This window comes from Bombina bombina, chromosome 6 (genome assembly GCF_027579735.1).
Source record: "Bombina bombina isolate aBomBom1 chromosome 6, aBomBom1.pri, whole genome shotgun sequence".
NCBI lineage: Eukaryota > Metazoa > Chordata > Amphibia > Anura > Bombinatoridae > Bombina > Bombina bombina.
The window spans coordinates 845,508,053-845,524,057 of NC_069504.1; the positions used below are offsets into that span (position 1 = coordinate 845,508,053).

The 16,005-nt window shown below is 41.2% G+C and overlaps 1 protein-coding gene across 5 annotated transcripts in view; it reads left to right on the forward strand.

Annotated features, from left to right (window-relative positions):
* Positions 1–15,577, forward strand: part of C6H17orf49 (chromosome 6 C17orf49 homolog) — a 118,281-nt gene extending 102,704 nt beyond the window's left edge. For 2 of the 5 annotated variants that reach the window (XM_053718252.1, XM_053718250.1), the window contains exons 2-6: positions 10,011–10,105; positions 11,744–11,845; positions 14,506–14,714; positions 14,849–14,956; positions 15,297–15,577. In XM_053718252.1, the coding sequence (XP_053574227.1) occupies positions 10,068–10,105; positions 11,744–11,845; positions 14,506–14,714; positions 14,849–14,956; positions 15,297–15,361 (522 nt within the window). In that variant the 5' untranslated portion in view covers positions 10,011–10,067 and the 3' untranslated portion in view covers positions 15,362–15,577. The remainder of the gene's footprint in view (positions 1–10,010; positions 10,106–11,743; positions 11,846–14,505; positions 14,715–14,848; positions 14,957–15,296) is intronic. The other 3 variants (XM_053718251.1, XM_053718253.1, XM_053718254.1) reach the window with 3 other exon arrangements.
* The last annotated feature ends 428 nt before the right edge of the window (positions 15,578–16,005 follow it).

Here is a 16,005-nt window from a genome sequence, read left to right on the forward strand (position 1 = left end):
TGGCCGATGTTAGAGAGGCTCCCTCCGCACACATAACAACTGGTGAAGTCTGCAGGGGCATTACCAGACCGGGAGGGGAGGTTTTCAAATAATCAGTAATATGCGATGCACGCGTCTCCCGAAGGAGCTCTTCCATTGAAGCCTCTAGGGAGTCGAACACCAGTGCAAAAAGATCAATGAGGGAAGAAATAGTGCGCTTCATTTTAGTATTAGAGCGAGCACGCCAAACAAGTCTGTAGGCTTCTTAATTTTCTTTTTTATGCCTTCTCGGTGGCCAGGAGTTGGAGCTTCCCGATCCCATAAGTTTCCCGGACACAATTATTGTCAAGGGAGTGCAGGATGACTTAAGATTCAGCCACAATTCTTTTAAAAGCAATTGCCGTTCACAGAGTAGTGTGAAGCAGTGGCCATCTTGCTGAGCCGCTCAACGGAAGTCGCCAGCATGAAGTTTATTTTATACTTCATGACTGAAAGTCTAATTTATTTTTTTAGCACTCGTAACTCATCTGAGCAGGACTGTCTTTAACACAGGGCAAAAGAGGCAGCTGCCCAGGGCCCAGTTTCTGTTGAGGGGCCCAAGAGTCTAAAAAAAAAAATGGTTTTATGGTCATACCAGACTGCTGATGTGACATGAGGAACACACACATTCAGTCCTAATACTGTCACAGTCAAAAGTACTCTGCTTATATTTATGTTTTTTAAAAACTGTGCCAGATCGTGCCAGTGTCATGTGACATGCCAAGCTATTGCCATGTGCTGTTTTAGATGTGCACTGTGCAGCACTGAATGCAAAGTCCTAACTCGGCATCCAGCTATTCCCACAGCATCATATAAGGTCCTACTGGGGTTACCAATGTTACCAGGTAACTGCTCTGGTGGTAGGGATTCTGGGTAGGGCTGACTGTAGACGCATGCAACAGAAAGCTGGAGCGGCAAGTACATGAGGATTTGAGCATCTGTGCAGCTGCATACACTGCTCTATTCAGTCTTGAGGCTGTGTGACTCATCTCACACTGTATCCATGCAGCCTTGGACAGACAGCATCCAGTCTGCTGGTCCCCTTAGCCCTGCTCTTTCTGCTGTGGCCCTAAGATCAACTAACTGAAGTTTGTTAGGGGAACAGTGCTTTGTAGAAAGGTGTCAGTTGGAAGAATAAGTGAGTGCACACACACCCCTCCCCATGCAGCATTGTCTAGTGCAGGGTGAGAGGGAACTTGTTTCTAGCAAAGAAGTGACATGTGCTGCTGTGGCTGATGTATAGTGTCATGCTGATACTTCACACATTAATGTAAGGTTTATTTTTATAGTTTATGTTTTCTCTCTGTCTCAGATTTTACAGCTTCCCATAGTAGTTCTGTTGTTCCAGTCAGTAAACTTATACTGCACCTCCATGCTTCCTCCTCAGTCTTTACCTTGCTTTGCTCCTGTTGCTGCCCTAAATCTCTTTAACCAGCTAACCTCACACCAGAATCACATTCAAAAGAATATTAAATGAATCCACAGTGGAGGAATTTATATATTTATTTACTTATTAGTACTGCTTAGGTCCAGTTTCACATATTGCAATTTATTTCATTTTTTTTTTTAAATGATTAGCTCAGCAGTGGATAATCCACTGCTGGACTAATAATTAAAAAAAAAATTGATTTAGTTGTTTTTTGGAATGTTGGGGTGGAGAGCGAAATTGCGCGGGGGGGGGGGCACAAGAAAATTTTTGCCCAGGGTCCAGTCAATATTAAAGACGGCCCTGCATCTGAGCATGGGCAAATCTAACTGCCTGTTTCTTTTACATTCACTAAACATTAAGCCAGCTGATGTTACTCTAGAAGACATCAAGATAGATATGCCTTCCTATGGAGAGCCCACTCCCTTGTAGGGCTATGACAGGAAATAATGTACCTGGCACAATTGAAGTTAAAAATAAATAAATAAAAGGTAAAATCATTTTAAAATGATGTCCTAAATCCTAATACATATTGCAATGGTTTCTATTAAGTATAACATACTGTTTATTATGTTTTTATTACAACATTAAAACAAACTGTTTTATATCCCTTTAAAGATTAAATATACCCTGTTGACTTCTCAAGGATAACCATGCTGCATATCTTTCCATAATTTGAAGACAATGCATTTTATACTAAGTTTATGACTTGTCTGCAGACTTAAGTCCAGATTGGCTCATCTAAATAAGGCAAATGGTGTGTGGAGTTTGGCTCTTGAAAATCTACTGCACAAATTAACCCCTTAACGACTGAGGACGTGCAGGGTACGTCCTCAGAAAAAAGGCAGTTAATGCCTGAGAACGTACCCTGCACGTCCTCAGTGTGGAAAGCAGCTGGAAGCGATCCTGCTCGCTTCCAGCTGCTTTCCGGTTATTGCAGTGATGCCTCGATATGGAGGCATCCTGCAATAACGTTTTTAAGTCATCCGGTGCAGAGAGAGCCACTCTGTGGCCCTCTCTGCACCGGAGATCGGTGGCTACCTGCGTTGGTGGGTGGGAGCCGGACCGGGAGGCGGGTGGCGGCCATCGATGGCCATGTGGATGTGAAGGGGGGCGGGATCGTGGGCGGGGGTGGCTGGGGGCGCGCACGGGCGCGCGCGCGTGCACGGGAGGGTGGGGGCGGGCACGTGCACGGGGAGGGAGCGGGTGGGAACCGCTACACTACAGAAAATGGGAAATAAAAAATATATCAAAAATAAAATTTTAAACAATAAGCAAGGTGGTGGGGGTTAGTCTGTGGGGGGTGGGGGGGGGGGAAGCTACACTACAGAAAAAAAACAAAAAAAAAGCATTTTTTATTGTAAACTGGGTACTGGCAGACAGCTGCCAGTACCCAAGATGGCCCCCAATAAGGCAGAGGGGAGGGTTAGAGAGCGGTTTTGGGGGGGATCAGGGAGGTTGGGGGCTAAGGGGGGGATCCTACACAGTAGCATATGTAAATATGCTTAAAAAAATCATTTTTTTTTAAAAACCCTTTTATTTTAGTACTGGCAGACTTTCTGCCAGTACTTAAGATGGCGGGGACAATTGTGGGGTGGGGGAGGGAAGGGAGCTGTTTGGGAGGGATCAGGGGGTGGGATGTGTCAGATGGGAGGCTGATCTCTACACTAAAGCTAAAATTAACCCTGCAAGCTCACTACAAACTCCCTAATTAACCCTTTCACTGCTAGCCATAATACACGTGTGAGGCGCAACAGGATTTAGTGGCCTTCTAATTACCAGAAAGCAACGCCAAAGTCATATATGTCTGCTATTTCTGAACAAAGGGGATCCCAGACAAGCATTTACAACCATTTGTGCCATAATTGCACAAGCTGTTTGTAAATGATTTCAGTGAGAAACCTAAAATTGTGAAAAATTTTACGTTTTTTTTTAATTTGATCGCATTTGGCGGTGAAATGGTGGCATGAAATATACCAAAATGTGCCTAGATCAATACTTGGGGTTGTCTACTACACTACACTAAAGCTAAAATTAACCCTACAAGCTCCCTAAAAGCTCCCTAATTAACCCCTTAACTGCTGGGCATGATACACTTGTGGTGCGCAGTGGCATTTAGCGGCCTTCTAATTACTAAAAAGCAACGCCAAAGCCATATATGTGTGCTATTTCTGAACAAAGGGGATCCCAGAGAAGAATTTACAACCATTTATGCCATAATTGCACAAGCTGTTTGTAAATGATTTCAGTGAGAAACCTAAAGTTTGTGAAAAAATTTGTGAAAAAGTGAACAATTTTTTGTATTTGATCGCATTTGGCGGTGAAATGCTGGTATGAAATATACCAAAATTGGCCTAGATCAATACTTTGGGATGTCTACAAAAAAAAAATATATACATGTCAAGGGATATTCAGGGATTCCTGAAAGATATCAGTGTTCTAATGTAACTAGCGCTAATTTTGGAAAAAAATGGTTTGGAAATAGCAAAGTGCTACTTATATTTATGGCCCTATAACTTGCAAAAAAAGCAAAGAACATGTAAACATTGGGTATTTCTAAACTCAGGACAAAATTTAGAAACTATTTAGCATGGGTGTTTTTTGGTGGTTTTAGATATGTAACAGATTTTGGGGGTCAAAGTTAGAAAAAGTGCGTTTTTTTCCATTTTTCCTCATATTTTATCATTTTTTTTATAGTAAATTATAAGATATGATGAAAATAATGGTATCTTTAGAAAGTCCATTTAATGGCGAGAAAAACGGTATATAATATGTGTGGGTACAGTAAATGAGTAAGAAGAAAATTACAGCTAAACACAAACACCGCAAAAATGTAAAAATAGCCTTGGTCCCAAACGGACAGAAAATGGAAAAGTGCTCTGGTCACTAAGGGGTTAAATGTGGTCATACTCTGGCTTTGAGATATTGTTGCACTGCATTTCTTTATTGGGTAAATTCTTTACTCTTTATTACTTGTTCCACAATAGCAAAATCCAGCACAACCATTTTAAATGCTTAAAGGGGCAGTCAAGTCACAACTAAACGTTCATGATTCAGACAGGGCATGCAATTTTAAACAACTTTCCAATTTACGTTTATCTTCAAATTTGCTTTGTTCTTTTTGTATTCTTTGTTGAAAGCTAAACCTGTGTAGGTTCATATGCTAATTTCTAAGCACTTGAAGGTCGTCTCTCATCTCAGTGCATTTTGACAGTTTTTCACAGCTAGACAGTGGTAGTGCGCTATATATGTATACATATATATGTGTGTATATATATATATGTGTATATATATATATATATATATATATATAAAACATTGGATGGAGTCAGCACTAATTGGCTAAAATGCAAGTCTGTCAAAAGTACTGAAATAAAGGAGAGCAGTCTGGAGAGGCTTAGATACTAGGTAATCACAGAGGTAAAAAATATATTTATATAACCGTGTTGACTGTGCAAAACTGGGGAATGCATAAATACAGGGATTAGTTATCTTTTTAAACAATAACATTTTTGGAGTTGACTGTCCCTTTAACTAGGGTTGTCACCTCAACCATGTTTTCCTGGACACCTTTGTTACTCATGCTGCAGGATTGTGCCACTGGACAGCACTATTCATGTTCCGTACACCCTGCAACTGATGACTGTCCAGAAAAACATGACCAAAGTGGCAATCCTATATTTACCTTATAACTTTCTCATGGCTGGAGGTCAGGGATCCATGAAGGGGTTATGTGCCCCCCACTAGACAGCCAGGGATCATTGATGTGTAGTATTAATAAATTAACCATTTGGAGAGCATAGAAGTTGAAAGATGTTGTGACACAGAACTAGACCTCAGATTTTGGTGATTCTGGTGTATGGTAGGCTGAGCTGGAACTCAGGTGTAGCACATGCCTGGAGTATGGTAGGCTGAGCTGGAACTCAGGTGTAGCACATGCCTGGAGTATGGTAGGCTGAGCTGGAACTCAGGTGTAGCACATGCCTGGAGTATGGTAGGCTGAGCTGGAACTCAGGTGAAGCACATGCCTGGAGTATGGTAGGCTGAGCTGGAACTCAGGTGTAGCACATGCCTGGAGTATGGTAGGCTGAGCTGGAACTCAGGTGTAGCACATGCCTGGAGTATGGTAGGCTGAGCTGGAACTCAGGTGTAGCACATGCCTGGAGTATGGTAGGCTGAGCTGGAACTCAGGTTTAGCACATGCCTGGAGTATGGTAGGCTGAGCTGGAACTCAGGTGTAGCACATGCCTGGAGTATGGTAGGCTGAGCTGGAACTCAGGTGTAGCACATGCCTGGAGTATGGTAGGCTGAGCTGGAACTCAGGTGTAGCACATGCCTGGAGTATGGTAGGCTGAGCTGGAACTCAGGTGTAGCACATGCCTGGAGTATGGTAGGCTGAGCTGGAACTCAGGTGTAGCACATTCCTGGAGTATGTTAGGCTGAGCTGGAACTCAGGTGTAGCACATGCCTGGAGTATGGTAGGCTGAGCTGGAACTCAGGCGTAGCACATGCCTGGAGTATGGTAGGCTGAGCTGGAACTCAGGTGTAGCACATGCCTGGAGTATGGTAGGCTGAGCTGGAACTCAGGTGTAGCACATGCCTGGAGTATGGTAGGCTGAGCTGGAACTCATGTGTAGCACATGCCTGGAGTATGGTAGGCTGAGCTGGAACTCATGTGTAGCACATGCCTGGAGTATGGTAGGCTGAGCTGGAACTCAGGTGTAGCACATGCCTGGAGTATGGTAGGCTGAGCTGGAACTCAGGTGTAGCACATGCCTGGAGTATGGTAGGCTGAGCTGGAACTCAGGTGTAGCACATGCCTGGAGTATGGTAGGCTGAGCTGGAACTCATGTGTAGCACATGCCTGGAGTATGGTAGGCTGAGCTAGGATTCGGGTGTAGCACATGACTGGAGTATGGTAGGCTGAGCTGGAACTCAGGTGTAGCACATGCCTGGAGTATGGCAGGCTGAGCTGGAACTCAGGTGTAGCACATGCCTGGAGTATGGAAGGCTGAGCTGGAACTCATGTGTAGCACATGCCTGGAGTATGGTAGGCTGAGCTGGAACTCATGTGTAGCACATGCCTGGAGTATGGTAGGCTGAGCTGGAACTCAGGTGTAGCACATGCCTGGAGTATGGTAGGCTGAGCTGGAACTCAGGTGTAGCACATGCCTGGAGTATGGTAGGCTGAGCTGGAACTCAGGTGTAGCACATGCCTGGAGTATGGTAGGCTGAGCTGGAACTCATGTGTAGCACATGCCTGGAGTATGGTAGGCTGAGCTAGGATTCGGGTGTAGCACATGCCTGGAGTATGGTAGGCTGAGCTGGAACTCAGGTGTAGCACATGCCTGGAGTATGGTAGGCTGAGCTGGAACTCAGGTGTAGCACATGCCTGGAGTATGGTAGGCTGAGCTGGAACTCATGTGTATCACATGCCTGGAGTATGGTAGGCTGAGCTAGGATTCGGGTGTAGCACATGCCTGGAGTATGGCAGGCTGAGCTGGAACTCAGGTGTAGCACATGCCTGGAGTATGGCAGGCTGAGCTGGAACTCAGGTGTAGCACATGCCTGGAGTATGGCAGGCTGAGCTGGAACTCAGGTGTAGCACATGCCTGGAGTATGGTAGGCTGAGCTGGAACTCAGGTGTAGCACATGCCTGGAGTATAGGCTGAGCTGGAACTTATGTGTAGCACATGTGCTTATTATTTTGCATATAAGCAGGAAGAAATTTTGACTATTCACAGATTACACAAATTGATGTTGCTTCCCCATTAAATATGTACTACATCCCATCTGGCATAATGTATTTATAGCAGTTTTATTCTGTGCTGTACACTTATTTATTTTAATATATTGGTTCCTAAGGCCATCTGGAAGTTGTTGGTGGCGCTTGCGATGTTATCAACAAAGTACCTCTTTGGTGACCGTTATTTGCCTTTATATTAGCTACAGCATTTCATTTATAGATGAACTCCATTTTTCAAGTAGTTGTACCTTCTTTGTTCCCTGTTGCTGTAACAGATCAATCCTTTGGTTAGGGGAAGATTGTTAATTGCCCTTGAATATGTCTCAAGACGCACTTTGCCTCCTACCCCTATAGATTATGTTAAAGTTAAATGAAATTTGGTAAACAATATAGTAGTACAGAAAGTTAGGTCATGAGAATGCTTGGTCTCAAGGCTCTGCCTAAATTTACAGGGGCCATGTCCCACTTATAGGATCTCCCACCTGGAGGACTCATGTGAAGGAGTTCCTATAAAAACTGCCCCAGCCAATTACTCTGGGCTGATTTATTGCCCTCTTACCTTGATCACCCTGCTCCTGAAAACTAAAGCATACTTACCTGATACCTGTGTATGCTCACCTTCCTCCTGAGACCAAGCATACTTACTTTGCAACCACGTATGCTCACCTGAATGTTAGCAGTGTACCAGTGTATGCTCAACTTGTTCCCAAAGCCGTGCCTGCTGCACCTATCTGGTATCTGTAACAGTCTCACCAAATGTACCCACTGGGTATTCAGTGCCTGCTGAGAAACCAGTGTCTACCATACAAGTAATGGCCTTCCTTAAACCAACTGTGCCTGCTGCACCTATCTGGTATCTTGTGACAGTCTCACCAACAGTACCCGCTGGGTATTCAGTGCCTACCATACCAGTGACAGCTTTCTTCAAACCATTTGTGCCTGCTGTACCTATCAGCTATTCTGTGTCATCTCACCTTTTGCTGCTCAACTTAAACACCATTGTCTATTGGACTTTGTTACTGCTAACAGACTTTAGTGATTTGCATAAGGCATTATCTGTGATCTTCTTCAATCTGAACTACCAACTGTTCTTTTACTTATCAATCAGTAAAGCTTTCAAAAAGACTTTCATTTGTTCTGTGTATCTGTTCCTGCATTCAGAGTTCTATACACCCTAACTTCCTCACATCAATTGGGATCTATTCAATAGGCTACTAAAATGGTGCATGGTCTAAAACCTAAAAAAAACCAAGAAAGGCTCAATGACCTACATATGTATAACTTAGAGGACGTTTTAAGTATATTTGGGGGCTAAAGGGATATTTTCTTTCAGGATTTACTTTCAATTATCAAATTTTATTCATTTTCTTTGCATCCTTGTTGATAGAGCAGCGATGCAGTACAGGAAACTACCTGCACATATTGTGTGAGCCAATGGCAAGAGACATGTTAAAGTGAAGGTAAATTTTGATGAAGGAAAGCCCGTTTTTTAAAAATACTATTAAAAACAGGGGCACTTTATTCATCAAAGTTTACAAAGAAGCCGTTTTGATTAAAAACTTACCTTTGTTCTTTGCACAGCCAGAGCAGCTTCCCCCACCCGGGGATGCTCTCTTCACACGTCATCAATGACTAATCCAGCTTCCTCAAATCACGGCTTTCCCCCCAGGGTAGTCATGGCCTGAGGCCATGCCGTGATTGGAGGAAGCTGGATTAGTCATTGATGTGTGAAGAGAGGATCTCCGGGTGCGGGAAGCTGCTCTGACTGTGGAAAAAACAAAGGTAAGCTTTTAATCAAAATGGCTGCCTTCTAAACTTTGATGAATGAAAGTGCCCCTGTTTTTAATAGTATTTTAAAAAAACGGGCTTTCATTCATCAAAGTTTACCTTCACTTTAAATAATAGAGTTAAACTGGAAAAACAATTGTATGCTCAATCTGAATTTTGACACTTTAATTTTTATTTTATTGTCCCTTTAATAAAGATGAGGCTATGAGCATTTTTCCACAATAAGAGAAATTACAGAACAAGGGGTCATAATCTCAAGTTAAAGGGGTAGTAGATTCAGGAGTAATTTACAGGAGCACTTCACAGAAAAGGTGGTTGATTCATAGAATAAACTTCCATTAGAGGTGGTGAGGACAAACACTGTGGGTGACTTCATAGTGCCTGGAAAAGCATAAGGCTATCATTCAAACTAAATAGCTTTACACTATTAGGACATTTGAGCAGACTGTAAATGTTTGTTTGTAGAAGTAAAACAATCAAGATTTGTCAGGGCTTTTATTTCCTTGCCATGTGTGTCTGAGCTTTTTTAAAATCATGCAGACAGTAAACACTTTGTAATTACAAGACATTTCTGTTGTGTTTCCAAAGAATAACATATCAGTCAAGTCTAAATATTTTTAAAACAAATTATCACCCAAAGTCATAATGTCAGTATAAAGTACTTTGTTTTGCAGATGTTATCAGCTAAAGCCAATTAGGGGAAGATATGTAGCAGAGTTAGCTTTGAGAAGTCAGCAGGGTGCAGAGGTAGGGGAAGTTTAAAGAATTGAGAGTAATGAAAAAGTGGGGAAAATTCAAATAAGTAAATTAACTGACAACAGTCAAATGTAGATACAATTCTTTGTTTACTCATTGAATTCATGAATACGTAATTTTATCTCTTTGCAAAAAAAAAAGTATGAAATTGCTGCATCCTCATTTAGCTTGTGAATGCCCATATTGTGTCGTTATCTAACTAAAGTGGTTCAATATGTGTGAGACACACACTGTATATGTAAAGTCACACCTGCTTTTCATTTTTCTTCCTTTTAGGTCGGGGAGATTTTCTCTGCAGCTGGGGCTGCGTTTACAAAGCTGGGAGAACTGACTATGCAACTACATCCAGTTACAGACTCCTCCCCTGCGGGGTAATTAGTTCCCTGAGACCACTTTCTTACCTACCATATTTACTTTTCCTGCTCTATGTATTCTCTTTCTTTTTGTCTCTCTCACTGTGGGTGTGATTCTCTAAAGCTCCCCACTATGGGGATATTATCTAAGACAGGGTTTTTTAAACATTTTTTTCCCAAGACCCAGTGCCATGACACCACATACCTTCGTAACCCTATTTTTATGCTTGGTCTGAAAATTTTCGAAGTAATATACAAAAGATAGCTGCAATTTTGTAGTCAAACTTGAAAGTCTTGTAAAAGGCAATAACAAACACACACAAACACACACACTCATATACAACACACAACATACACACACTCTCCTACAACACACACACACAAGCTTTGACCCAGTAAACATGGTGATGTGATGTGTCCCAACCTGTGGTTTGAATCCTGATCTAAGACATCTTATCAGTATTGCCAGGTCCCTCGAACAATTTTAGAAGAACAAATTTTAGCTTGAGAGCTGTTTAACTGAGCAGGTTCTGTGTAGGAGAGACACATATATGATTTTTCTCCATATCTCTGAGTTTTTGATCATCGGAGACTGTGTGCATTTGTCTCTTTTTTCGCTTTGTTTTTGCTTATCTCTTGTTCCTTTTATGTTTTGTTTTTTCCAGCCCCTGATTTTGCACTTTCACTCACCCTAGTCCTTTCTCTCTTTTCTTCTTTGTCCACTCTACTTCTCCTCCTCCTCCTCCCCCTCCTCCTCTCAACACTTCTCCACTACTTCTACTCTTCTCAACACTTCTTCACTACTTCTCCTCCTCTCAAAACTTCTTTACTACTTCTCCTCCTCCTCTCAACACTTCTTCACTACTTCTCCTCCTCCTCTTCCTCCTCCTCCTCCTCTCAACACTTCTTTACTACTTCTCCTCCTCCTCCTCTCAACACTTCTTCACTACTTCTCCTCCTCCTCCCCCTCCTCTTCTCAACACTTCTTCACTACTTCTACTCTTCTCAACACTTCTTCACTACTACTCCTCCTCCTCCTCTCAACACTTCTTTACTACTTCTCCTCCTCCTCTCAACACTTCTTCACTACTTCTCCTCCTCCTCCTCTCAACACTTCACTACTTTTCTTCCTCCTCCTCTCAACACTTCTTCACTACTTCTCCTCAACACTACTTCACTACTTCTTCTCCTCAACACTTCTTCACTACTTCTCCTCAACACTACTTCACTACTTCTTCTCCTCAACACTTCTTCACTACTTCTCCTCCTCCTCCTCTCAACACTTCTTCACTACTTCTTCTCCTCCTCCTCCTCTCAACACTTCTTCACTACTTCTCCTCCTCCTCCTTCTCAACACTTCACTACTGATTCTCCTCCTCTTCTCAACACTTCTTCACTACTTCTCCTCCTTCTTTCTTCTACTCCTAACTACTCTTTCTACTCCTACCTCTCTATCTTCTTTTGTCATTAGAGAAGTGTTAGTAAATTAAAGGTATACACATCAGAGAGATAACACGTTCTGCAGGTATATTTGCAGACACGTTCCATTCATACATTTATGACATTTCATAATATGGCATTAGGTTTACTCACTACTTCACATACACCCATGGCCACTACTCCTCTCATTACATCTTTCCTGTTGTCTCTCCCCAGGGCCCGCTGGACAGACACAGAAATTCAGATGTTGCATGCGGCAGTCAAACGGTTCGGGGAGGATTTAAATCAGATCAGCTCAGTCATCAAGGAAAGGACAGTGTAAGGAGAGAGAGTATCAAAGAGGGACTGATAAGGGAGAGGGGATAAGTAATGATAGTTGTCACTATACAGATACATCTCTACTATCACCAATAAAGATTAATACAGGCTCAGTACCCATATCTATTCTATTTTTGTTTATTCCTATAATTATTTCCTTCATTATTTTTTTCTTATAGGGACACACAACCCAATTTTTTTTTCTTTCATAGTTCAGATAGAGCATGTGCTTTTAAATAACTTTCCAATTTACTTATATTTTAAAATCTGCTTTATTCTATTGGTATCCTTAGTTAAATGCACATCAGTGCTTTACTGGGAGTTAACTAAACATATCTGGTGAACCAGTGAATAGGCATTTATGAGCAGCCACCAATCAGCAGCTAGCTCTCAGTTATGCATTGCTGCTCCTCAACCTACCTAGGTATGCTTCTTCACAAAGGAAACTAACGGCTAGATTACGAGTTGTGCGTTAGGTTTAAAAAGCAGCGTTAAGAGGTCCTAACGCTGCTTTTTAACGCCCGCTGGTATTACGAGTCTTGTAGGTACAGGTGTACCGCTCACTTTTTTGGCCAGACTTGGAAATACCGTAAATCCACTTACGTAAATTGCGTATCCTCTTTTTTTCAATGGGACTTGCATAGCGCCAGTATTACGAGTCTGACTAAAAGTGAGCGGTAGACCCTCTCCTGTCAAGACTGGTACCGCATTTTAAAGTCAGTAGTTAAGAGTTTTACACTACAACGCCGTAGCATAAAACTCTTAACTAAAGTGCTAAAAAGTACACTAAAACCCATAAACTACCTATTAACCCCTAAACCGAGGCCCTCCCGCATCGCAAACACTAAAATAAAAATTTTAACCCCTAATCTGCCGAACCGGACATCGCCGCCACTATAATAAACATATTAACCCCTAAACCGCCGCACTCCCGCCTCGCAAACATTAGTTAAATATTAACCCCTAATCTGCCGTCCCTAACATCGCCGACACTATACTAAAGTTATTAACCCCTAAATCTAAGTCTAACCCTAACACCCCCTAACTTAAATATAATTAAAATAGATCTAAATACAAATTCCTATCATTAACTAAATAATTCCTATTTAAAACTAAATACTTACCTATAAAATAAACCCTAAAATAGCTACAATATAACTAATAGTTACATTGTAGCTAGCTTAGGATTTATTTTTATTTTACAGGCAAGTTTGTATTTATTTTAACTAGGTAGAATAGTTATTAAATAGTTATTAACTATTTAATAACTACCTAGCTAAAATAAATACAAAGTTACCTGTAAAATAAAACCTAACCTAAGTTACAATTACACCTGACACTAACACTATAATTTTATTTAATTGTATTTAATTTAGGGAAATAATTTAATTATAGTGTAACTATTCTACCTAGTTAAAATACATACAAACTTGCCTGTAAAATAAAAATAAACCCTAAGCTAGCTACAATGTAACTATTAGTTATATTGTAGCTATCTTAGGGTTTATTTTATAGGTAAGTATTTAGTTTTAAATAGGAATTATTTAGTTAATGATAGGAATTTTTATTTAGATTTCTTTTAATTATATTTAAGTTAGGGGGTGTTAGGGTTAGGGTAAGACTTAGGTTTAGGGGTTAATACATTTAGTATAGTGGCAGCGACGTTGGGGGCGGCAGATTAGGGGTTAATAAATGTAGGTAGGTGGCAGCGATGTTAGGGCTGGCAGATTAGGGGTTAATATTTAACTAATGTTTGCGAGGCGGGAGTGCGGCTTTTTAGGGGTTAATATGTTTATTATAGTGGCGGCGACGTTGGGAGGGCGACAGATTAGGGGTTAATAAGTGTAGGTAGGTGGCGGCGGCAGAGTAGGAGTTAATAAATATAATGTAGGGTTCGGCAATGTTGGGGGCAGCAGATTAGGGGTTCATAAGTATAATGTAGGTGGCGGCGGTGTCCGGAGCGGCAGATTAGGGGTTAATAATTATAATGTAAGTGTCTGCGATGTTGGGGGCGGCAGATTAGGGGTTAATAAGTGTAAGATTAGGGGTTTTTAGACTCAGGGTTCATGTTAGGGTGTTAGGTGTAGACATAAAATGTATTTCCCCATAGGAATCAATGGGGCTGCATTAAGGAGCTTTACACTGCTTTTTTGCAGGTGTTAGACTTTTTTTCAGCCGGCTCTCTCCGTTGATTCCTATGGGGAAATCGTGCACGAGCACGTTACACCAGCTCACTGCTAACGTAAGCAGCGCTGGTATTGGAGTGCGGTAAGGAGCAAAATTTGGCTCAACGCTCACTTCTTGTCTGGTTTGTAAAAACCCGTAATACCACCACTGTCTGTAAGTGAGCGGTGAGCATAAACTGCTCGTTAGCACCGCATAGCCTCTAACGCAAAACTCGTAATCTAGGTGTATGAGAATGAAGCGAATTAGATAATAGAAGTAAACTGGAAAGTTCTTTAAAATCACATGTTGTGCCTGAATCATGAAAGTAATTGTACTCTAAGTCTCTCCTTTTCTTCTATTTTTCATTGGTCTCTTGTACATCTTATATCTATCATTCCCTTTTTCCTATGTCTCATGCACTTGCCTCTCTTCCTTTTGCATCACTTACTCTTTACCCAACTTTCCTTCTCACCATCATCTTTTTCCCTTGCTAGGGCTCAGCTAAAGTTTGCAGTAAAACGCAAAATCTACGATGACAGCGGTGTTCCCCTCCCCTCTGATTCTCCCCGGAAAGCACTGAAGAAGGTTGTGCCTGTCTCGTCTTCGGTTCCTGCTGTCATTGCTGTGTCTGCACCTCAGGCTGTCAGTGGTGCAACTCTTCCTGAGGGATCACAAGGGGCAATGAAAAAGCGAAAATCATCAGGTGAGGTGGAGGCAAAAGGAATAAGTGGGAAGCAAATGGGATATCGGGGCTTTGCTCTAATTATTTAAATGTTTTTTTTTCTTCCTTTCCTTTTTTTTAAACCTTCCCCAACACTTGACATCTTCCCGCTTCAGCAGATGTAACCCTTAGTGCTCTTAATGATTCGGATGCGAACAGTGACCTTGTGGATATTGAGGGTTTGGGAGACAGAAGCACTGTGAAAAAACTCAATTTTGATCAGGGTAAGAAATTCGTCCAATTTACTTTTCTCTTGTACATCTAATTACTTTTTTTTTTTTTACCCTTTTTGTCTGCTCTCTCCCTTCTTTTATGTCTATTGTCTCATTTTTCTTTCTTTCCAGTTCTTTTTCCTACTTTTTTTTTTTTTATCTTTTTTTTTCCTTCTGCTTTTCCTTTTATTATTATGTTTTTATTTTTATACATATTTTCTCCTATTTTTTTTTCTTTCTTTACTTCACTCACACATCTCAGTTTTTAGTACCTCCCTCAATCTCACTTTCTTTTTTTTTTTTTTCCCCTTTCTCACCCTGTTTTTTTATTCTTATTTTTTCTCAATTTCAGACAGTTTAAACTTGGATTCCAGTTTCATTATGAGTTCTGGCGATCTCCCCCTGCTATCTCGCTGACTACAATGACCTGTTTTTTTGGATATAATCAACACATGTCAAAATCTACACAACCTTTCGGACCATCCATTGAGATTTATTCTTTGAGTCTCTCTGTATTTCAGGACTGTGACGTATTGTTACTTTGTGAACTTTGACTCAGCATAATAGTTCTATTCCAGGTTCCCCTCCTTTTTGTTTTTAATATAAATAATTAAATTTGAAAATAAAATCTAATTCTGTATCGTTCAGTTCTTTATATGACTCCATCTTTAATCTGTTGCATCCATATTTGTTTGTGGTTGTCTGTAATTCTGTCCATGGTTTTTTTCTGTAGTTCATTCTTTACTTTCTTGTGTCTCCGTCGATACTTTTCCCAACACCCTGAAGCAGCACAATCAGAACTGGCAGCTGTTACCAGACTGCTTCTGCCAATATCTGTGTGCTGCTACGGAGAGAGGGGAACTGCCAAATTATTCTGTGATCTGCTGTCAACATCCATTTTTTAAATTCTGTGGAGTAGATTGGATTGACACCATTTTGCTTGGAGATCGATAGAGAAGCTAAGTTTCATGTATCATTCATTGCGGTGCTCTAGAGAGATAAAAACTATTAGTATCAATTTAGTGTTATAGAAAGGTAGTCCTCAAATGCTATATTAGATG